Source organism: Theobroma cacao, chromosome 5 (assembly GCF_053813885.1).
Source record: "Theobroma cacao isolate CCN51 chromosome 5, ASM5381388v1, whole genome shotgun sequence".
In the NCBI taxonomy this organism is placed as follows: domain Eukaryota; kingdom Viridiplantae; phylum Streptophyta; class Magnoliopsida; order Malvales; family Malvaceae; genus Theobroma; species Theobroma cacao.
In genome coordinates, this window is record NC_142643.1 from 37529435 (window position 1) to 37553411 (window position 23977).

The 23977-nt window shown below is 32.6% G+C and overlaps 4 protein-coding genes across 5 annotated transcripts; 3 read left to right on the forward strand and 1 right to left on the reverse strand.

Annotated features, from left to right (window-relative positions):
- The first annotated feature begins 365 nt into the window (after positions 1-365).
- On the forward strand, positions 366-5100 carry LOC18599201 (calmodulin-binding family protein). The gene is made up of 9 exons (XM_018122400.2): positions 366-647; positions 1632-2171; positions 2353-2467; positions 2548-2613; positions 2702-2790; positions 2886-2973; positions 3233-3472; positions 3569-3670; positions 4156-5100. Exons 2-9 carry the CDS (start codon positions 1693-1695, stop codon positions 4864-4866), a joined length of 1890 nt encoding a protein of 629 aa, XP_017977889.2. The 5' UTR covers positions 366-647; positions 1632-1692; the 3' UTR covers positions 4867-5100.
- Positions 5101-6077: 977 nt separating this feature from the next.
- On the reverse strand, positions 6078-12248 carry LOC18599202 (homogentisate prenyltransferase). Of its 2 annotated transcripts, XM_018122398.2 has the most exons (10): positions 11983-12248; positions 11216-11337; positions 10971-11117; positions 10307-10532; positions 9777-9850; positions 8908-9000; positions 8466-8583; positions 8255-8317; positions 7803-7835; positions 6078-6348 (listed from the first exon to the last, which is right to left on the reverse strand). In XM_018122398.2, exons 1-10 carry the CDS (start codon positions 12205-12207, stop codon positions 6274-6276), a joined length of 1176 nt encoding a protein of 391 aa, XP_017977887.2. In that variant the 5' UTR covers positions 12208-12248; the 3' UTR covers positions 6078-6273. The 2 variants fall into 2 exon arrangements, with proteins under 2 accessions (XP_017977887.2, XP_088662843.1); XM_088806717.1 differs by lacking the exon at positions 7803-7835.
- A 1243-nt stretch (positions 12249-13491) lies between these two features.
- On the forward strand, positions 13492-14524 carry LOC18599203 (small ribosomal subunit protein eS28z/eS28y). The gene is made up of 2 exons (XM_007029072.3): positions 13492-13616; positions 14123-14524. The coding sequence occupies exon 2, from the start codon at positions 14124-14126 to the stop codon at positions 14319-14321; it is 198 nt and encodes a 65-aa protein (XP_007029134.1). The 5' UTR covers positions 13492-13616; position 14123; the 3' UTR covers positions 14322-14524.
- Positions 14525-21710: 7186 nt separating this feature from the next.
- RPS5A (ribosomal protein 5A) lies at positions 21711-23828 on the forward strand. Its single transcript, XM_007029073.3, has 5 exons — positions 21711-21849; positions 21954-22057; positions 22815-23086; positions 23227-23430; positions 23553-23828. The coding sequence occupies exons 2-5, from the start codon at positions 21956-21958 to the stop codon at positions 23605-23607; spliced, it is 633 nt and encodes a 210-aa protein (XP_007029135.1). The 5' UTR covers positions 21711-21849; positions 21954-21955; the 3' UTR covers positions 23608-23828.
- Positions 23829-23977: the final 149 nt, after the last annotated feature.

Sequence of the window (23977 nt, forward strand, 5' to 3'; positions counted from 1 at the left end):
CTCTATAACAAAATCATGGAATAAGAAATTTTATTAAATTTATTTATTTAATTATTTTTCATAAATAGTAGAAGTATATGTTAAGAACCCTCCCTCCTTGATTGTGAAACGAGAAAAGTTAAATTAGTAATAAAAATGGGATTAAAAGCAAGATTAATTAACAAATATTATGATTTAAAGTAAATGAATACTTCAGATTGCAGATAGCAGTTCCCATCAGGGAAAATGAAGGAGAAATTTCCTTTGTGTGGTAGTCAAGGAAGCAATTAATATGTGGTCGGTTGGACATTGCCTCACTATGATTAGTTTACACACACTCTCCTTTGGCTCCAACCTTTCCCTCTCCGGTTACTCCTATAAATAGCACTTGCAAGCAAGAATAGCATACAGACACCAACTTTAGTTTTTCTTTTTTGGAGATTTTAAGAAAACAAAGAATCTCTCTCAAACACAAAGGCAAAGGCCACCCTGTTTCTGAATCACCACCATCCCCACATTCTTCGCTTTCTCTCACGTTTGGTACCTAACCCAAAGTCCCCATTTTTTTGCCACTCTTTTTGGTTTCCTTTCTTTGCTTCTTCTTCTTCTTCTCCTACTCTTTCCTTCAACTCATTTCTTGTCTCTGCTTCTCTTTCTCGGACTTTGAGGTAATGTTTCCTCTGCCTTTGTTAAGCTATGCATTCTTGATTAACATGTAAATAGAGGCATGAAAGGAGTTTTTATCCTTTTCCTTTTTCCATCTGGGTATTTTTGGTGTTTTGTTGTTTTGTTGTTGCATTGATTTGTCAATGTTACAACCCACATTTTTGGGTTGGTTTTTCTCTTTGGATTAAAACTCAAGCGAAGAGATGTTTTGTCTTCTGGTGTTTTGTTATTTTGTTGTATCCTTTGAGTTACCAATGTTACAACCAACATTTTTTGTGTTGGTATTTCGCTTTACATTAAAGCTAATGACAGGAGAAATTTTGTCATCTGGGTTTTTGTTACTTATTTTGTTGTTTCATTGCTTTAGCAATGTTACAACCCACATTTTTTTTTGTTTCATTCAATGTTTCGATTCTTGGTTTTTGGTTTTTATCCCATTTCATTGAAATCTAAGTGAATTGATTGGTGCAAACATAAACTTTTTCACAATGAAAATGGTTTCCTCTAACTCTTTTGTTACGTTTCTATTTCTTTGTGTTTATTCCATATCATTCTAAAGAGCAATGAAACATTCAAGTATAGGCAGAGAGTAGGGATGAAACATTCAAAGTTATTCGGCTACATCTGATACATGGTTTCCTACAGCATGGCATTTGCTCCTTTTAAGAAAGATCTGTTATGATTCAAATACGTTGATGAGTTAAACCCATTTGCAAGTTGCAACATCCAACAAGGCATTCTCTGCATAAATCTTAATGACCTGGTTCTCTTTGAAGAACTTTAACTGGATAAATGAAAGGAAATTTTAAGAGTGATGAATGGATGTGTAATGCTAAAAAATATTAAGAGTTTCAAGATTCCATGGAATCAACAGAATCCTTCACTAGTAGCTCTTTTGTGATCACCGTTAAAGCAAAAAATAATGTTATATATAGTTTTTCTCGAATATTTCTGACAATTTATCTTCTTTTTGTTTATATTATCAGGTATTAAGTCCCCATATATCTTGTTGGTTGAGATCTTCATATGTGAAGATATTTTGGTAACATGGGGGTAACCTTTTCATGTCCTCTTAGTGATCTTGATGATCTGGATAGCCGCTTTGAAGCTGTTATTGTAAAATCAATCAGTTTTAAGGATGAGGATGTGAAGAAAGCATTGCGATCAGTCAGTTTCAATGGCCGTGTTTCAGAGCCAAAAGTAATGCAATCATATGGTTCTAGGAAGATGATACTTGAAGGATCTTTAAGCTTAAACAAGAGGGAAACAGAGACCATGCTCTCATACAATGCTCCTAGCTCAGAAAAGAAAAATAACTTGTCTGTTAGACTGGAGAGCTGTAAGAATGCCAATAACCATAACATATTGCAGAGATCAAAGAGCTTGACTGAGAAAAAGCCTCATTCACAAGTTTCAGAGGTGGGAGGGCGAAGATGTCAGGCTGCTTTAAAGTTGCAAAAGGTGTACAAGAGTTTCCGGACCAGGAGGCAGCTAGCAGATTGTGCAGTTGTTGTTGAGCAGAGATGGTTTGTATCATTTTCTGCGTATTCTATCAAGGAGATACTGGATACCGGATGGACATGAAATCAATCCATCTTTTTCAACCATGAAAATGAAACAAATGAAATGGTTTCATGTCTCTTGGTGTCCAAGCATCTCTTTTGTAATATTTTAACCATATTTAAACCTTTTTAATCCATTTTGTAGGTGGAAGCTGTTAGATTTTGCTGAACTCAAGCGAAGCTCTATATCATTCTTTGAGATAGAAAAACCAGAGACTGCCATTTCACGATGGTCTAGAGCAAGAACAAGAGCCGCCAAGGTGAGCTGTGAAGAAGGTGGTGCACGCTCTTAAATGCATTTGGCTACAATGCTGGTTGTGAGTGTTGTCTTCTTTTGCAGGTGGGAAAAGGTTTATCTAAGGATGAAAAGGCTCGGAAGCTTGCTTTGCAGCACTGGCTTGAAGCGGTAATTACCATTCTAAGAATGAAACATTTGTACCAACTGCTAATTTTTATTTATGGCTCTTCTTGATCATGTTTCTTGTTGTGAATAGATTGATCCCAGGCATCGTTATGGCCATAATCTGCAATTTTATTATGCCAAATGGCTTCACTGTGACAGCAAACAGCCCTTCTTCTATTGGTAACATTTTATTGGACCAACAATCGAAAAAAAAGAAAAGGATTTTTGCTTCCCAACAACCTGCGAAACCAATCTATCAACTTTTGAACATGCAGGCTTGATATAGGAGAAGGGAAAGAAGTCAATCTTGAAAAATGCCCTCGGTTGAAGCTTCAACAGCAGTGCATCAAGTATCTTGGTCCTGTGAGTCAATCTTCCTTTGCAATTTTTGTTTAACTATATTGGCTTGCAGAGCATGTAAGTATGGGTTTTGCCCTTTGGATCCAAAATTATAAAAACCTCAAATCAGGAACAAAATTATGGTAGGATAGGGGCATAAGTTATTAAGGTTTATTCAATTTCATGATGTCCTTTATGACTTGGATTAAAAATTAAGTGAGTAATAAAAAAATGGTCTAATTTAGTTGAAATCTGTTTGCCAATAAATTTTGTCTATTTGCAGACAGAAAGGGAGGCTTATGAAGTAGTAATAAAGAATGGCAAGTTTGTCTACAAGCAGACTGGGAAACTTCTTGATACCACAGGAGGACCAAAAGATACTAAGTGGATTTTTGTTCTTAGTGCTTTTAAGATTTTGTATGTTGGACAGAAGAGCAAGGGCACTTTTCAGCACTCAAGTTTTCTGGCCGGTGGAGCAACATTATCTGCCGGAAGATTGGTTGTGGAAGACGGTGTTCTAAAGGTAGGCAAGAAATGTTTTTATCTTTTAAGATAGCTGAATCATCTATTAATTTGTGTAGGACTTCTGATGTATTAAAATGATCTTTCAACTTGATAGGCTGTTTGGCCCCACAGTGGACACTACCTCCCAACAGAAGAGAATTTTTTGGAGTTCATGTCATTTCTTCAGGAACACAATGTTGACCTCACAAATGTAAAGGTAAAGAACACTGATCCTTCCAACTCTTATTTTAGCTTAAATCTTCAGGAATACTAGAGAACAAAGTCCTATTGTAGGGTAAAATGATTAGCACAAAAGGTAATTTTCACTCTCCCTAGCTATTCACATCACTAGGAAGAAGATGCATCTTTGTTCCTAGCCAAAACTTCTGGCAGCATGATGTGCAGTGCAGAGTTGAGCACATGGTTGTTTGGGGATTGTTGGAGGGGGTGCTTTGCAAAATGAATGTCCATGTGTTTAAGGGATTAAAACGGAAAATCACTAAGGCACCCAAGGTGTAGTTAACCTTCACTGTGATTCTCAACTTGGTCCATAAAGTCATGAAATTCTTGTTGCGCCCCTGTTTCTGTGGGAACTCTGTTTTCCAGGGTTGTAGTAGATATTTGTTTGGCCAAAACCTCCACTCACCTATAATTAGTGTGCGGGCTGGGCACTGATGCAGTTCTTTCTTATGGTTTTTACAGAAAAGCCCTTCTGAAGAGGAAGAAACCATCACCAGAAAGAACAGTAGCCTCCGAAGCAATGAATCAGAAGCAGAAAGCTCGCAGCAGACTCAGGCAACAAACAGTGAAAACTCAGCTCATGAGAGTACTGATTCAAGAAAGCAAGATTGTGATGCTGCAGAAAATGCGAATAAATCCATGACAAGATTGTCTCGAGGATCATTATCAAAAATAAGTAAACTTCAAATACCAGCAAGACATGATGTGTTTGACATCTTTAAGACACAAGCATTGCCACCAAGCTGCCGCTGTGAACGTCCAGAATCCCCTACGGACGACGGCTATGAAACAGCGGAAGAATTTTTGTCTGAGGAAGATTTCATGTTCACTAAGATCAATTTGTATGGTGAAGATGATGATGAGGAAGATGAGAAGCCCATTCCAAAGGAAAAAATCATGAAAAGGATAGACTCGCATAAGGGAATGAAGTCATATCAACTAGCTCAACAATTATCCTCCAAGTGGTCTACTGGGGCTGGGCCACGGATTAGCTGCATGAGGGACTATCCTTCTGAGCTTCAGGTCCGGGTCTTAGAGCAAGCAAACTTGTCTCCAAGAGCGAGAAGTGCTAGTACATCTCCTCGGACAACATCACGTTTTAGCCCAAAGGTCATGACGCCAACTTCATTACATAAAGAAACAAGTTCATCTAGAAGTCCCCTTGTATCCTGAGCAAGTTGTAGTGTCACAAAAGCAAAAGCTAGGCAATTTTTAGATGAAAGTGTGATTCTGGCATGTTGTGGTTAGTGAAGAAGATATAGGATTCTTTTCTGGTTTTTTGAGCTTTTCTTTTACTTTTTTCCAGTAGATCTTATGTTGAAAATGAGAAGATGAATTGGATGCGCTATTAGGTTTGTCTGCCCTTGAGTTATCAGCAGATTTATAAATCCTACATTGACCTTAAAAGGAGATTCGTATATCACCCAAGAGAAACAACTCCTGGAAATTTCAGAAGGAATGAGGATTTTAATTTGGAATGTGCTCGGACTTGTTAGCTTCTGAAGGTTGATCTTAATGATATCGTATGCATCTACGCTCCTCTTTCAAGTTAAAAATCTAGGATGTCCAAAAATAGTGATAGAAAAGATTAAGTGTAAGTTGTTGAAGTAGTCTTCCTATGGTTTTTGAAACAGTCAGGATCGTGATACCTATGGTGATAGTTCACATAGTTTTCCATCTCACATCTTGAGCATGCTTTAAAGTTGATCTTTATGCAATCTCTTAACCTTATAGAACACAAATGGGCTGAACATAGTTTAACAGAAGACTACAACAGTCAAAAGTAAAAGATGCTCTGTCGCTTGCGCCAACATTTCCCAATGTATGAGTGTCTTCCCATACAGCATGCAATGTATAATGTTATGATCCAACCACTTCAATGAAACAAAAACTGTACAGCCGTGGAGTGAAAGGGCTTCCAGAATTTGAAAGAAAATTGCCAGTCAATTTCACCCTTAGTCAGATGCCTTTCTCGACATCACCTGGTGGCACAAGGACCGTTTAAAAGGCATGTAGGTTTGGGTTCGAACCCAAGCAACACCCTGCCCCATCCCACAAGGGAAAATGACTGTTGACAAGGACCTAAACCTGCATATTAGACGACCGAACATAGTTGCATAGCCCCAGTTTCCACAATATCTAGTTACCTGAGTCAAGTCAAGTACTGCTTAATAAGCAACATCTAGAAATTTTAAATTTTTTTTTTGGGCTAAATAGCAAAGTAATAAATTGATCCTACTTATTTTGAACACTTATACATAGTCATGCAGCTGCAACCATCATGCCTACACCATTAGTGCTGAATAGATGCCTTATTCATGTTGAGCCACATAGAACACTCTAGGCTGGGATAACTAAGAGGTTCTTTCAATTGGAGTACAACATTTTTATGTTAAAATAAGATCAAATTTTGTTTTCTTATATCTTTGCATGATTTTGTGAAAGAACTGATACAAGATAGTGTTGCCACAAAATGCATAAATGAAATGGGAAAGTCATTTAGATCTTTACATAACTAGTCTCCCTCCGTGGAAAACAAAAAATCGAGAAACAAAATTATGAAGAGTAAAGATTGGTCTTCTAGATGAAGGGGAAAATGGCATACTCAGCATAGAACAGATTCCATATGAAGCGATAGAACCCTGAGATTGCTTCCTGCAAATTGCAATCAAACATAAAATCAGGTTTTGACCAAATTCTCATGCTCCCTGTTGGCATCCAGAAAAATCCTCACATAAGAAGGACTTGTTGCAGTTTGAAGTTTAATTAAATTGATATAAAAAAATGTTTGCCATGCCAACAAATTTGTAGAACCTTAAAACCATTAGCCTATGTTACATGGACTCTTCACTTTACCTTAACATACCCACGTCCAACATTTTTTTGGACACTTCATTATTCTTATGGATATGATGCTTGGATCCTCAAAATTTATGTAAAAACGAATAAAAAAACATGGTGTACCCATGATGGGCACCAATACCCTATCTCGAGACCATGTAACATAGGTGTGAGCCAGTTGGCTTTAGAGATGTTCAAACATCAGGCAGTTGTTAACAGTGAAAATATCAGAGGGCTGAGAGGCTGACATAGATTTATAGACTGTTTATTGCTACAGGTTGCCAAATATCTAATTCTGTCATGCAGACATGACCATTCATTTAGTAGTTAAAAAAAAGTCCCTACATGCAGTTAAACTAGTCATCACACATGCAGGAATACTGAAGGATGCTTCAGGCAGTTCAATCTTTAAAGATTTATGATTAGCAAAAGGACAGACCCTATAGGCTTGCTTCATAATGTCTCAATGGTATACGCTATATAGTTATACACATAGTAACCATCTCTAGGATATGAAGCACAACCTTTATTGCTGATATGAAAATTTCCAACCACTCTGATCCTGCCTAAACTTTTTTACAGAACTAAACTAGAGTGCATCCCATATGTGAAAGGTTTCCCAGTGAATGTATCTAGTGCACTTGAGCAAAACAATTATGGTCTGACTATGAGTATCAGCCAGTTGTAGGACTTCCATAATAAGTACTGGCAGATATGTAGCCATTAGAGTGTAGTAAGAGAAGATGACAGTACCAATGGAAAATCAATATATATTTCTTTTTTTTTATAATTGGGGGGAAGGGGGATTTGAACCCTGCTCTTTGGGCAGGGGGATCATGTACCAACCTATGAGCCAAATGCTCGGGTGCTAATGGAAAATCAGTATAAGTAGTAGTATTTTCAATATATAATTGAAACAAAATAGATGCATATACATATTTGTTTAGTCCATAATTTGGTTCAAGTATAATCATTATAAATGTTTCAAAATCCAAACCAAACTAAATTAAATGCATGCCCCTTTTGACAGTCAACAAAAATGGTATGCCAGTTTCAATTTCTAAAAGGTCAGTTTGTACTGAATGTTTAGTCAATTAGGTTGCCAAAAAAGAGCATGAACACCATAACTCCACTTGGATTGTAGTATTTATAACCATTTGCTATGTGTTCTTCTGTTAATTGTTGAAATTGAAAACTTTATGAAACTAGAGTATATAGCAGGTCAAATGGTGCTACCGTGGCATGATCTATTAAGAGTTAGGCATTACCTTGGTGTAATTTGCTTGTTCCAACACCCACGCCTGAACCAATATTAAAATAAAATTTACATAAAAGATCATAATTGAGAAATAAACAACAATCAGTGGCATTCTGAATCAGTACTATGAAGTTACAATAATCACTCCAAGGGTTAGGTTTCTCATAAAGGAGCAATTGTTATTTTAACACAAATTCTTTCTAGAATGTCCATTTCTGGAATTTAATTTAATATTTAGAATAGGTTAAGAACAAAAACACCAATGATAAATGTTAATGATTGCTCTGAATCAAAAGTAGCATCTATAAAACTCCAGAAAGAGACATCTGACATTTTGGAGCATTAGAAAAGCGGGAGGGGAGGGTGATTCAAATCAAAAGTATGGATGAAAAATCATGAAGAACAAATCATATGGTTCCTGTCATTATTTTATTAGAAAAGTCGTAAATCCAGGAAACACACCTGGAAAATTAAGCACAATGCCAAGAAGATATGAGCAGGTATCATCAAACTGCGCCTGAAAACCTGTAACACATAATCTCCCTTGAAGATAAATATAAAAATACCCAAACAAATGCTCAACTGCTTCCATGAGCTACACAAATTAAGCACTAATTTTGGGCATAAATTATAGAGAATGAGAAGACAGGCTTAAGTAGTACAACTTGTTAACCTGAGGCATGTATATTGCTGCCAACACAGCAGCAACATAATTCACCAGTAAAAGTCCAGAACCAAGAAATGCAATATTTCTAACTCCAAGCTTTGTTGCTAATGTTGATATTTGAAATCTGTAAATGTACAAACAGACATCAAGCAAATATTGATATAGAAAAATGTAGTGTTAGGTACATCGCAACAACACTAGGATAGGTTTCAAACTGAATAAAGAGGAGAAACTTCCAAAAAGGGAAAGCAAGATGGAAATTGAGGCTCATTAAGGGAAGATCAAGACAAGAAGCTATGGTTTGAACAACCATAGAAAAATGCAACTAATATTTTACAACCGAAGAAGGAAACTCAACTGGGGGCATATGGAATTGTGATATCAACAATGTCAAACGGACAAGAACAAAAATAAACAACAATATAACTAAATTTGTTCTATAACTTACTTGCGATCTCCTTCTACATCTGGAAGATCTTTTGTTATGGCGATAACAAGCGCAAACAATGTTACAAAGGTTGTGATAAATGCCACAGGTGCACTGCAGAAGAATATAGATTAAGGACGTGTATAGCTCTCTCAACATTTTTTAAACATGTATCGATACAGCTAAACCTCCAATTTACTAGGTAAATGAATTTTCTAAACAAAATGTAGATTCTTAATCAATGATGCCTTCATGAACAAAATTAGAATGCAAATCTTTGGAGTTTTAACCAGATGGATGAATTCATGGGTACAGTACAGGAAAGGTTCCACTGCATTCCATGATGGAAAAGAACTCAGAGGCACCTCATGGATAATCAAGGCCAAGGTAAGGAACTAATGGCCCATACTTTTGTAAAGACACACAAGTAAGTTAGAAAAACAATAGAAGCACATGATTGCTTTTCCTTTTTCATTTGTTTGTGGTCAAGGATCTATGTACCAAGTCAGTCTGTTGAGCCAAAATCATGATAACTGAATAGCTGATTTATTTCTTTTTGCTTCGTCTTTTTTTTTTTCCCAATTATAAAATATTGTCAATTATGATCATTGAACTGTCTCCAAACTAGAAACAGAGGGAATAAAGTTCTTCAATAACACTACAAGTACACTGCATCATGCTGTTTGACTTCAGCTGCTTCCCTGAAAACCTTGGGGCTGAAATCTGACTCAAAGTTTTATAACTAGCGGAGGGCTGTTTTGCCTTGAGCTAATCACCAACCAAGTCAGAAGGTAAAGATTGATAGTAAGGCAGGTAATCTGTTTGAATATTGCATAAAGGTATGTAAGAATTACATATTAACAATTCAAATGCAATAAATTTTTACCTACCTCCACTGAAATGGAAGTCCAAGGGCAGCTCTTGTGGCATAATACACCCCAAAATTGAGAAGGAAGCCCCGTACCTGCAAATGTGAATTTCTTAATTTTTGTCTAATAAAGGAACTTTTAGAAGCGAACATGAAAAATATTTTGAGTACTAAAATATGGTGTCAATCAATGCAAAACGGTGTCATTTCCATATAGCTTATGGTAATTTGTTACAAAACCAAAAACTATTAAGATCTGAGAGAAGTAAGCTAGTCCTGAGAGAAGTAAGCTAGTCCAGTGACTGATCATACTTATTTGACACAAGGATATCTGAGAAACATGATATTTGGTTCATCTAAAATTCTCTCGGGTGACTTCTGCAGTGAGCTGCTTCATGTTCACTATCCAGAAGAATCCTTTAGTCCATACTTAACATGTGGTCTCTTTAGATTTAGAGAACAAACAGATAACCGCTATTGTCCTCTTGACAATTCAGTCCTGATTAAATGGGCAAAATGTGCTTCAGTAAAGAAAAAGATAATAATAAATACCATGGCAATTATGAGAAATGCTGCAACAGGAAATCTCTTCATTCTAAACGGAGGAACAGAATAGATGGTGCCCAGGAAAAGACCAAGAGAGTAAAGAGAAGTGATGAAAGGGCCAAAGTTGGATCCAACAATCAGAAGGCCAGTCATTGCAAAACCTATCACCAAGAACCATGCAGATTGAACTGAAAGATCCCCTGCAGCTATGGGTAAGTAGGGTTTGTTTACCCTGCAAATTGAATAAAAAAAGGTTAACTGAAATATTTAACATCTCATCTCTTATAAGCTGCTAGAAAATACACAATAAGCAGAATTTGAAATCTCAAATTTTCTGTAAGAAGGTATGCACTTTTACAGTTTACCTGCATGATCTAGACTCCAAGATCAAAACCTAAAACACAGCTCTACAATCAAAAACATTTAAAATAGTTCAAAAATTCGAAAATAAATATTACATGGTGACTAATAAAAAGAATCAGGTGTATTCTAAGTAATGTTCCATTCTAGATAACAGTCTCTTTTTCTGCTGAGTCTTAAACCACATAAATGTGGTACATCTACTGGTGTTACTTGGCAGCTCAGATTTAAATTTCAAGGATGTTAAATAAGTTGGTATCTACATTTTTACTTGAGCACTAAAATGTTTGTACAGAGATGTGACACATACTTGTCAATGCCAATATCATAGATCTGATTGATGCCAACTATGTAACCATTTCCACATATTAGAGCTACAATTCCCAAGAACGCCTTCAGCAGCAGAGACCACTTTATCAAATTTGAGTTCTCAATTAATGCTCTTGCCACCAAAGCACTGTCAATAGAATTGACAACAAACTTCACTTAAGGTATGACAGAATGCAATTAATTGACTCACCATATTTAACCTGTGTTTCACTCGTAAGTTCTTACACTGATCCTAGAGCTGTTCCACGTATTGTATGGGGCCTCAAAAACCTCCAGCATGCATCCTTAAAAGTTGAAATTTTGTTCAGCATTGGATCAGACCCAGCAGCACCAACTTGTCCGCAAGCCTGACATAACCCACATTCACATTACATTAATGCCACAGATAGACTCATTGATTCTCATAGATAAGAGTGAACAAGAGAAAACATGCAATAATTGTTCCATTGAAGTACAGCACGGCGAGGGGTGAACTGGAAAACAGTCCTAACTCTATTAATTGAATTGACCAGCAGCTTTGTTGACCTTGCAAGCTCAAAAGTTTTACTATTGCACCGCTACTCAAGCAAAAGGGGTTCTATATTTTGTAAATGAACGTCAATAACAGCATCAATGGACTTGAATAAAAACTTTTCAGCTTGTTGAGAGTAAAACTTCCAGTTAAAATTAGGTAGTGGTGTGTTGTTGCTTTACTAGCTTTTTGCTTCCAAAAGCAAAACATTTTCTACCGTTTGCTTTTGATTTGTATTGACTTATTACGAAACAAAAGACAAATAGCAAAAAGCAAGTAGGTAAAAACAATATACCGTAGGATTATTGAAAGCATTAAAACATGATCATTTTTCTAATTCCAAAAGGTTCAAGTCATTAAACAGAGCCTAATTCTCAACAAACATTCAATTTTTGACTGTCCTCTAACACCAGCCATAACCAACAAGAACAAAAAAGAAGAACAACAACTTGAGCAAAGAATTTGGAATTACAAGACATACCCAGATGGGATTACGCTTGAATTGCCTAGTTGGAACATGTTTTGAGCAACTTGTATGACTGTAAAGCCCAACTGACACCACATTTCCGGCGCATCTCAAAGACAAGTAGGAAATCTTGCCATTGAGCTTAGCTGGTATTGTCTTCGCCTGACAAGATGAGGCCTTGCAATGAGGATTTACAGCTGAAATTCCAATAGAAGACGAAAGGGAGAGTGAGAACTCCATACAGAGAAAAACTATAGAGACAGTGAAAACAGAGCGAAAAAGTCCGGACTTTGGACAACCAAGTGGTCTTTATAGGTTCATGATTTTGCAGTGGTACCCTTTTTTTTTCCACTTATTTCTTTTCTACCCTGATTTGTTTCCCTATCGTGAATTATAATAAGTTTGGAGCGGTCGTGACTATGCTGTTCAAAATGTAGAGATTTTTAAGCAAAAACATTTTTAATGTGAGACTAATGTAAAATCATATAAGGAATAATATTTATCATGGTATATATTTATGTAGGGAAAAGATCAATTTTCTATAAATATAAAGATTACTAAAAAAATATAAATTTAATCATGTGTAAATCTTTGAAATAATTTTTTATCCCATTTTATATAACTCAATATTTTCTCAATTTTCTCACACATCTTTACAACTTTATGAAACTCTTATGAAAAATCTATTTTTTGTAAAAAAATTAATCTCGTACATTATTCTAAAACTATAACCTATTCCATATTTATAGAAATTATATTTAAAGTGGTTCGATTTTCATTATATACATCCACCTACGAGAGATAAATATTTAATATAAATATACAGATTACAAAAAATACAAAAAACTAAAGACATAAAATCTAAATCTGATCCTGAAAAAAGCTTTATTCTATATTCATTAATGTTTAGACTTAGTTCTATATTCATTGAGAAATCTTCCTTATTAAATATATTTATATTTTAAATAAACTTAATCATCAACTAATTTTCAACTAGTAGAATTCCACTAAAATCAAAACTGATTTTTAATTAAAATTTGGATGGAACATTTAAAGCAAGATTATAATGGATTTTATTTATGTAAAAATATCATTTTTAAATATTATTTTGATTTTACATATTTATTTTAACTATTTGTCACAAAATTTTGTTAGATAATTTAAGAATAGAATTTATCAAATTATATAAATAATCAGTTCATAAATATATAATGTTTAAAGTTGAATCAATGAATTTTTGCAACTTAATAACAAGAACAAAAATATAAGATCAGGAAGGATATTTTAGAAAGGAAAAAAAATGTAAAATGTCGTCATACCAAATTATAAATAAAAAAAACATAATTTCGAATTCAAAAGTATGATAATCCGACGGTCCCAACATGCCCAAATCAAGGACCAACCAGCCAGCAATGATGCACCTCAACTACGCCACGCATAAATTCCCAAAGCCCTAAAGCAAATCCTGAAGTGACCATAATACCCAGGTTAAGAAACCAAATCCATGAACATAACAGTCTTTTCCAAAGACTTGTCAATATAAACCCAAGTCTAGGGCTTTTCTCTCAAACCAGAAATTCGCTACAGAAGCAGCCGCTACCCTGCGCTCTGCTCCGACCCTCGTGTTCTCTTAGCCAAGGCCTGATCAGGTGATTACGCTTACTGTTACAGCTTTTCGTTGTTTCCTTTGGTTATGTTCAACGTTAGATCTGCTGCGTTCTTTCTCTCTATAAATTTGTTCCGATTTCATCTATCTTTTCTTTAGAGTTCCTTTATTCAGGAAGAAAGTTTTTAAGCTGTTTTCAAGAATAGATAGATTACTTGATTATCTGCTATACTATGCTGTTAAGTAGCTAAAATTAAGGTATTCGGATGTTAATGAACCATTCTGAGAGTGTTTTTGCTGGGATTACTGTCATTTAATTTGAAATTGGTTTTCAGATTTATGATCATATAATCTTGTTTAAGGTACCTTTTTGGGTTATTAGCTAGGTTAGCTTAGGATAAAGGATCTTAGATTTGAGCCGAAGTGCTATCGTTAATCTAGGTTAGCTCATGATCATATAATCCTGTTTAAGGTACCCCATTTTATTTACAAAACAGGTGTAGTTTTTGGACTATGGGGAATAAAAGGATGGGTTTTGATTGTTTGCAGAATGGATTCCCAAATTAAGCATGCCGTGGTGGTGAAAGTTATGGGAAGGACAGGATCAAGAGGTCAGGTGACTCAAGTGAGAGTCAAGTTTTTGGATGATCAGAACCGTTACATTATGAGGAACGTGAAGGGACCGGTCAGGGAGGGAGATATTCTCACCCTGCTCGAGTCTGAAAGAGAAGCAAGGAGACTTCGTTGATTATCCTTTTATCTTGCGCGACATTGTTATCGATGTTTTGTGGTATTAGCTAGTTTTTTATTTTCTGCTGAGTTTTGTTTTTACTTTTGAAAGTGGCCAATCTCATACCTAGACTTGGATTTTGGTGAGAATGGTTTTACATGGATGATTTGTCCTAAATCTTTAATTATGTTGTTGAATGAACTAAGTTGGTTTTGAGATTATGATTTTTGCCTCCTATTACTATTTCTGGAGACAATATGATTGGTGCCCAATATAACATTGTTTAGCATCACAAGACAAAGGTTGTTGTATCTCGATGCTTGGGATGTGCTTGATTCTATTTTCTAACTGAGAATCAAACCCTTTGCCCTTGAATAAGGCTCTGTCTGATTCTATCAAGTAAGGGTGTGGCTTTAGCTGGTGCCTGAATGCCTTTTGGTGATTGAAAAAACTGAAGGAAGTATCCGAGTTACTCTTTAGAGAAATCAGTGGAAAAAGTATTAACTATGAGAAAGTGATTAATTTTATAACATTGTCGTCGTGGAAGAAGAGAATTTTTGCAGCCATTATTTTGATTTAAAAACTAGTACGAGTATGAGAGATGCAAGGGCAAAAAGGACTGAACCTCTCCTAAAAGTGTTCATAAGCTTCGTCACTTGATGTTTTGGTTGAGTGGTAGTGTTTTACCTCGTAATTTCTACGTGAATGGGTTCAAAACAAAGATAGGGTATCAAGGTGTTAGATGTAGATGCGAGCCCGATTACGGATGAAGGAGAGAGAGAGAGAGAGAGAGATGGAGTACGTTAGACGGCGGTGGGAGCGTGTAAGTGGTAGACCGAGGGAGGGAGGGAGGTTGAAGTGAGAAAATGTCATATGCAACATTTCTTAGGTCAATAACTACTCTTTTTCTATATTTTATGTTTTTATTAAGTATTTCATCTTTTCCAAATATTTAAAATTGCTGGAAATATTTTTTGAAAAACAAGACGAAAAGTTTTTAGATTCAAATGTGTTTCTCTCCAAAACGTATATGTTAGATATTAACGACAAAATCCGGATTAATATATTATTGGGTAAGTTATCTTTACATTTGAAGGTTTAATCAAAATTATATAAAAGTTTATTAATTTTTTAAGTGAATATTTTATTTTAAAAAAATATTTTATGCTCGATTTACATGTGGTAAAACTAAAAAAATAATTTTATCTTTAATTAATTTTTATAATAATTTATTATTTTTATTAATTAAAAAAAAAACTCCCATCTAAGGAGTATCGAGCTTCCCTAGGAAGCCCAATACTCCCTTAAAAGAGCCCTGAGCCCAAGGGAAGCATCGGTGCTCCCTTTTCTTGGTGAGCTAGGGAGCATTAATTGATGTTTACATTTTTTTTAACATAATAATAATTTTTTAAATTAATAAATAAAAAATATTTTAATTTTTTCATATTACCTGTTAACAGTATTTTAACTTTTAGAGTGAAGTGTTTGTTTTGAAAATTAATGAATTTTTGTATAATTTTGATTAAAATTTATGAAGGTAAAGGTATTTTATATTATATTATATTTTGAACAAGTATGAAAAGATATCATACATTGTTTAAGAGTTCATGTTAAATGGTTTTAAAATTTTAATTAATAAGTTAACATAAAAAATATTTTATTTTAAAATATATTCTATAAAGAGCATGTTAAGAGTTTAAATTAAAATGGTTTTAAAATTTTAATTAATAAGTTAACATAAAAAATATTTTATTTTAAAATATATTCTATAAAGAGCATGTTAAGAGTTTAAATTAAAAATGATTATTTTTCTGATATATATCATATAACCATCAATCTTATTAATAAATATAACATTTTAAAGCAATTTTATAATCAATATATATCATATAATCATGAATTATTAATAAAGATAAATTAATTTTATAATGTTTACCATGGATTATTTAACCTGCTTCCAAAAAAAAAAAGATAAATTATTTAACTTATTCCATTGAATAGGTACTAAAGAAATTAGTTTAACATGATTATACCCGTCTAAAAATAAATTAATCCCACTAAATTAGCTGTTCTTTAATAATCATCATGTTACTTTTCCTCTTTATAATATTACTTCCTATTGTTCAATTTCATTTTTTAATTAATAAAAAATGACCTTACGCACACAAAAATAGTAATTGGTTTTGTAGGGGTAAACTGGGTTGATAGCTTGTCATTGGTAATAAATAGGTCAATTACTAGTTAGTGAAAGATTAATTGGGTTAATTTTTCATTTCAATTTCAAGTTCATTTTAGTTCAAGAAAATTGATTTTGTGCTAAATTCAAACTTGTTAATTTTGTTAAAATTAATTGGTTCATTTATTGACATTTGTCATTGACATGGGATGAAGGATGTCGCAAGGTGGTTTTGGTTATGGGCAATAAAACGACTACACATATGATTTAAATGAAAACAAATGAGTCAAATGTTAATTCATACTTGATTTTGGCTATTGAAGATCACTTGAAAAAGAAATGCCAAATGGTTATTGGGAATCTAATTGTTGGGTGGATTTCTTGTGAATATGACCATTTAATATCCTGTTGGCATGATACTTTTCAAGAATTCTTTTATAGATTATGCATCAATTTTATTAAGCATGTTATGGGAATTTTATTCCCACATGTTTTTTTAACATAAGTATATTATTTTCATTTCCTTATAATAAAAAAAGAAAAAATCCTATAAAATAAAAAAAATGCTTATGGTCTATTTGTTAAAAGCAACGTGTCAAAAACTATTTGTTGGAGGATAAAATGTGAAAATTAATATTGGTTTGACATTAAGAGAAAATTAATGTGAACTATTTGTTACAACGTAATGTGATCATATTGAAAAGTCAATACAATCTCATATTGCAATTTACTTTGCAATATTATCAAACTTGATTTGCTATTAAAAGATATATCATATAAAAATTTACACTAAAAAAAACATACAGATATATTAAATTTGCATTTTAATGCATAGGTGTAATTTTAAAAATTAATATTACATTCTTAATAAAGTGTTTTTAAACTAAATGGTATAATGTTATCTTCCCAGTATTTTAATCTGTATTTTCTTTAATATAAAAAAACGTTACAATGTTACCTTACCAACAATCAAATTCCTTGTAATCACATTGCAATCACATTCCTTGCAATGTGATTACATTGTAAGGTAACAAACGCAACTTATAATTACTTCTTTGTATTGGGTTTTTTTCTTTGTTTTTATGTTCATATGTATAAGCTTTAGGCTTGTGGGACTTTGTTTGATATGCTCTTACCTTATATTTAATCTGTTTGATTTAAAAAAAAAAAACTAAGACTAAAGTTTTAATGGGAAATAGATTTAGACATAAATATGTCAAGAAACAAAAGTAGAACAATTTTCTTTTCGAGCAACAACTTTCTTTTTATTTTTTAAATTAATATACGTTGAATAAAAAATGTTTTTATTATTATTTAATAAAATTAAATTATAATATTTTTAATTTTTAATTATTTGAGGGATAATTATGATTTTTTATATTTGTAAATAATGAACAGTTGAAGGATCATGTATTTTAAAATATGCTAAATACACTAATAAGCTCTTGAACTATATAAAAAAAAAAATCAATTTAGCCCATGAAGATTTATTTTAGGTCAAATAAATCTCTCTTATTAATTGTTGACAAATTGTCATTGTCTAAGTGTACAATTGGCACTTTTATGCTATGTCATATGCCACATCGCATGTTTACATGACATTTTGACGACGTCACTATTACGTGGCAAACGAATTGGTACTAAAACTTGTTGATTAGGAATTAGGAATTGGGTTTCTCTTTTTGTCTAGTCACATGTTTAAAAATTATTAGTTTAGGAATTTTGAACAAAAAAGTTATAAAAAAATCCAAAAGTATCTTAATTATTATTTCTTAACATTGACTTTGTAACAATCTAAGTTTAAGTTGTAACGTGATGTGTGGCTTTGATGAAAACGTCTAGGATTTGAGTGGATGATATTGTAATACATCATCTTACATTGAATACGAATGTGATTATTAAAATCTATATAAAAATTCAAGTCAATCATACTAACAACTTGAGTTTGAGCTTAAGAAGTATTACTAAGATAGACCCTCTTATCACCTCTTGTGCTTCAGAATTTAAAGCATCAACACCATGACAAATTGTGTCTTAACCATGTTTGAACCATCTTGCAAACTATTAAGGCTTTCAGTTTAGTATTAAAAATAAACTAGGGTTGCATTTGAATGTGATTTTTAATAAGAAAAAAAATGTGTCTGAACCATTTTGCAAACCATCAAGGCTTTCATTTTAGTAATAAAAATACATTAGGGTTGCATTTGAATGTGATTTCTAATAAGATAACATATCAGTATTTGATATATTAAGGAAAATGTGATTAAAATGTTGAAAAAATAATATTGTAATGTTTTGTTTACAAGCACTTTATTGAGAATGTAATGTTAATTTTTAGAATTACCTTTATGTATTAAAATGTAAGTTTAATATATTTGTATATTTTTATTGTAAATTTTTATATGATATCATCTCTTAAATAAATTTTCTAATAAATAACCAAGTATTGAGTGAATCCATATTGACATTAATTAGAAAATAAATTTATATTTGTTAGCAATTTTGAAAATTTTAAAATATATTGTTATTATTATTATTTTAAAATACTCCTAAAACATTAAAAATAGAAATAATTTTTTTAGAAAAAATAATAACAATAATAAACAAAAAAGAGGTTTTTTGATAAAAAATGAAAGTAAAAAAGAAATATTTTGTAGTTTTAAAAGGTTATTAAAATTACAGAGAGGAAATAATTTTTATAATTTAAAAAAATTATGAGCATAAAAAAGAATATCTTTTATTTTGTCAAAATTCTAAATATATTTTTTATTTTATGGATTTTCAAATCTTTATAATTTCTTAAAAATAAAAATTATTTCTACTTTTTATCGTTCTAGAAATTTTTTTAAGAATTAAAAATTATTTTTGGTTTTTTTAATTTTTTAGAATTTCTAAAAATTAAAAAGTTATTTTTATGCTTTTCAAATTTTGTAGATTTTTTAAAAATTTAAAATTTTTTTTAAGTTTTAAAATTTTTCTAAAGAGATAAAAATTAAGTTTTAGAATTTTATTGATTAAAGAAGGGTAAAAATGCCAAATCAAGTTTTATAACATTACAAAGTACGTTGTAATTTGAGATTGCATCGGTTTTTCAGTGCAATCGCATTCCATCTATTAGCTTTAATGTAGTTGCATTGCAATTTTACATTAACAAATGCTACAATGTAATTTAATTAAGCACATTGTAAGGAATGTGGATGCACATCCCTGATACCAAACGTCGCTAGATTCAACCAAGTCATGATTTTTTATAAAAAAAACACTATATTCTATTGAAAAATAGCCAATAAAATAAGCACAAATTTATAAATGTCCATAACAAATTCACTTGAATATTCAGCCTTGAAAGAGTATGTTAATACAATGCTATAGGCATGTTTCCCTCTCTATTTTCAAGGAACATTTGTTCCTTTACTTGGTTGCCAAATGTCACAATAAATAGCTATCTATAGAGGTATGATCGGCTTTCTTCTCTACTTAACAACAAGTAGACCAGATATTCAGTTTAGTGCGTGCTCGTGTGTTAGATTTCAGTCACAACTTCTAGTTATGTGTCTAGAAAGATTGAGATTTCACAGGTTCACTTATGAATTATCTTTTTTAACTCAGTAATTAATCTCAATTGATATTCGTAAACTTTATTACCTCCTGGAATCTCTATTCCCCAAAATCACCTAATATCAAAAATTAATTAATCCCAACCCTTATGGTATTTGTTATTTCATGATTAGAGACTAGCCTTTAAACTTGATAAGACTAAAATGCTCTTATAAAATTATAACTTTACCTATATAAAAAAGTTATTTTTTTCTTTCTCTTTTCTTCCATTCCCACCCATGGGCTTGAGGCAGTGGTGAAGGTAGTTTTAAGGTTAGATCTGGAGTTCTTCGTTTAGATCCAATCTAGAAAACGTCAAATTTAACGTTTATGGCCATATCCCTATGGTACGATTTGGCATTCTACGGTCAGATTCGGCCACAAAAGAGGTCCAGATTAGCGCATTGTTACGTGGGCCACATTTCTTGTAGTTGACCAAAAGAAAAGAAACGAAAATGAAAAAAAATTAAAAAGAATTAAAAATAAAAAGGTTAAGTTTTTAATTATATATTATAAAAATAATATTTTAAATTTAAAAATTAATTAAAAAATCAATATTTTAATCATAATAATATTTAAATTATAAATAAAATAATATTTTTAAAAATATTAATGATTAAATTATAAAAATATTAATATTTAAAAATAAAATAAAATAAGTAATTATATATTATAATAAAATGTATTTTTATTTTTTATCACTTATTTCTTTGCTATTTCAAAACTATTTTTACCAACTAAATTGTAATATTTAATTGTAATAGCAATTCCTATCTTATTTAATTTTGCCAACTAAATTATATAATAACATTTTCATTTTATTTCTCCTTTATTTTATTTCTTGAACCAAATGTGTCATGTAAAAAAAAATGTCCCATATAAAAAACACAATCGGTCTTGTAAAGTAGTAAAATATACAATTGTTATCATTATCGTAGGGGAAAATTTTGAACCCGAGAAGTAAGCAAATCTATTGCAAAATGGGTCTTCAACACAACAATATTGGCATCCTTGAAAAGTGCCTCTAATAGAGACCGCTCTATCTTTCTTCCAGTCATGTCAGGAGATTGAACCATTCGGTGGTGATAATGCCTCCCTCCCTTGACGAAGAAGTTGAAGAAAAAGAGACCGTGGATGATGGGGGAAAGAGAATTTATTTTTTTAATAAATAAAATTTAACATCTTCGTATTTCTATTACAAATTTTAAGATGATTTAATAAATTTGGTTAAAAATCCTAAATTATATGATTTAGTTTGTTTATATACAAATTCATTGTTCTATTAGCTTACGAAAGAACCAAAATAGAGTAATTAAATTGTTTTTTTTATATTTTTTAAATCATTAATTCAATTATTTCATGACACATGATGAGGTAAAATGTAAACACACAATTTTTAAGTAGTAATCATCTGTCAAGTACCAATAATTAAAATGAGATATCAACTTTTTATATGTTAGGTGACATAATATAAAAGTTCTAATTATACCACTGACAAAGAAGTTAGTCATTTGTTAATGAAAAGAGTTTATTTGAATAAAATTAAATTTAAGGATTTAATTGAACAGAATAAAAAGATATGGGCTTAATTAGCGTTTTAGGATAGTCCAGGGGTTATTTGGATATTTGACCAAGATGTATGGAAGGATCTAAATTCTTAAACCTAGTGAAGCGGCTATAAAAGCCAAGACAGCTAGGGTTTTTTCACTTCTTCATCCTGGTACGCATTTTTCCTCGCCGCTCGCCACCGTCTCTCTTTCTCTCTACTGACAGGTTTTTTTCTCTCTCGTCTTCTTCTCTCTTTCTCTGTCATTTCCTTCCCTCTTCCTTTTTTTGTTCAAGTCTATTCTTGTTTTTTACTCCTTGTTTTTGGATAGGTATGGCGACAGCCGTGGCAGCCACCGGGACAGCACAGCCAGAAGGAACTCAACCTCACTTCGAGGTCAAGCTCTTCAACCGGTGGAGCTTCGAGGAAGTTCAGGTATTTTTTCCCTTATGCCTCTCTGTTTATTCTATGCGTAGATCTGTCTTTTGTTTCTTCTTGCTTGTTTGTCTCTAGTTTTTAGCTGATATGTCTAATTTTAGTCTTTTTGATTTTTTTTGTTTCCTAGTAAGGATTATCTAATTGGAACTGCAGATATTATTTGGCCTTTAGAAGTTATCTAGTTGGGCTGGAGAATTGTGACAAAGGAAATCGATTTTGTAGGAATGTGTAGTTGTTACTAAAATCTTGTTTTTATTGGATTTTTATGCATGGAATAGTTATTCATGTGAAGGGATGTTGACTATGTGTTTTGGACAACATTTTTTGCTAGAGCTTCTGGTTATGATAATATCATCTGGTCGACTTCATGTGGAACTAGTCAATCCATTTCTAGCATGATACAGATTGATGAAATATTAATGCCTGATTTGTTTTGATTTTGTTTGTCTCTGATTTGAGCTACTTGTCCGTTGTCTTTGCTGTTAATGATAGTTCAAAATACAGTTTGTAATATGGTAACAGTATTGGTTCTCCTATTAATTCGTCTTTGTTTCTTTATGCTTATTGTTAATTTAGCAAGCAATTGTTTTTTTGTAGGTTGGATTAATAAGACTGATAAAACGCTTAGTGGTAAATTGTAGTTTGAAAAGTTTTAAGACAGCTGCATTGAAAAAATTTACTGATATGACTTCTTGTTGCCTTTGACTATTTTAATTTTTGTATGCAATGACACGATTTGGTTTATCTCCTTCAGGTCACTGATATCTCTTTGAGTGACTACATTGGTGTCCAAGCTGCTAAGCATGCGACCTATGTGCCACACACTGCTGGGAGGTACTCAGTTAAGCGTTTCAGGAAGGCTCAGTGCCCAATTGTTGAGCGGCTTACAAACTCACTGATGATGCATGGCCGTAACAATGGAAAGAAACTCATGGCAGTCAGGATTGTGAAGCATGCCATGGAAATTATTCATCTCCTGACTGATCAGAACCCAATTCAAGTCATTGTTGATGCTATCATCAACAGGTATCATGTTAAGACCTTAAATTCTGTATTTTGTTTCTCAAATGTATAAAGTAGCAGTTGATGTTTAAATCCATCTGCTAGTGTTGTATTTTTTTAGATTGAATTATAATATGCGTTGTTGTTTTTGATCGATGCAACAGTGGACCCCGTGAAGATGCTACTCGTATTGGTTCTGCTGGTGTTGTCAGGCGTCAGGCTGTTGATATTTCTCCTCTTCGTCGTGTGAATCAGGCCATCTATCTCCTGACCACTGGTGCCCGTGAATCTGCATTCAGAAACATTAAAACTATTGCTGAATGTTTGGCCGATGAGCTTATTAATGCTGCAAAGGGATCATCAAATAGGTAATTTGGGGACTTTATATATTGTTTTGTTTTGTAACTGGGAACTGCTTTCTTATGCTATTCCTTTTGGATCAATGCCTTTGTCGGTTCTATCGATGCTAATGGTATCCTTGTTTGTGCAGCTATGCCATCAAGAAGAAGGATGAAATCGAGAGAGTTGCCAAGGCCAACCGTTGAGGAATTAGAAGAGATTGCACACCAATGGAGTGGAGAATTTTGTTATTTTTAATCAGCACTTGATAAGTTGGTCTTTTTTGTCTCTTGGACATGCTAAGAATGTTTTGTTTGTTTTTCAAGTTGACAAGTTAGTTTCTGGTTAAAAAGGAGTTTGTTTTAGTAGATAATATTAAAGAATGCATGTTGGTTATTGATTTAATATGAGATGCTTTTTCCTAAAACATGGTTGAATCCTAAATTTCAGTAGTTGCTGGTGATTTCACATTCATTCGCCTTTTTGAGATTACAATGTAAGTACATTGTAAGTCCTCTTGTTTTACCCTTTGTCTAAAGGAAATCCACTAAATTATGAAGTTTCTGGCTCTTTTAA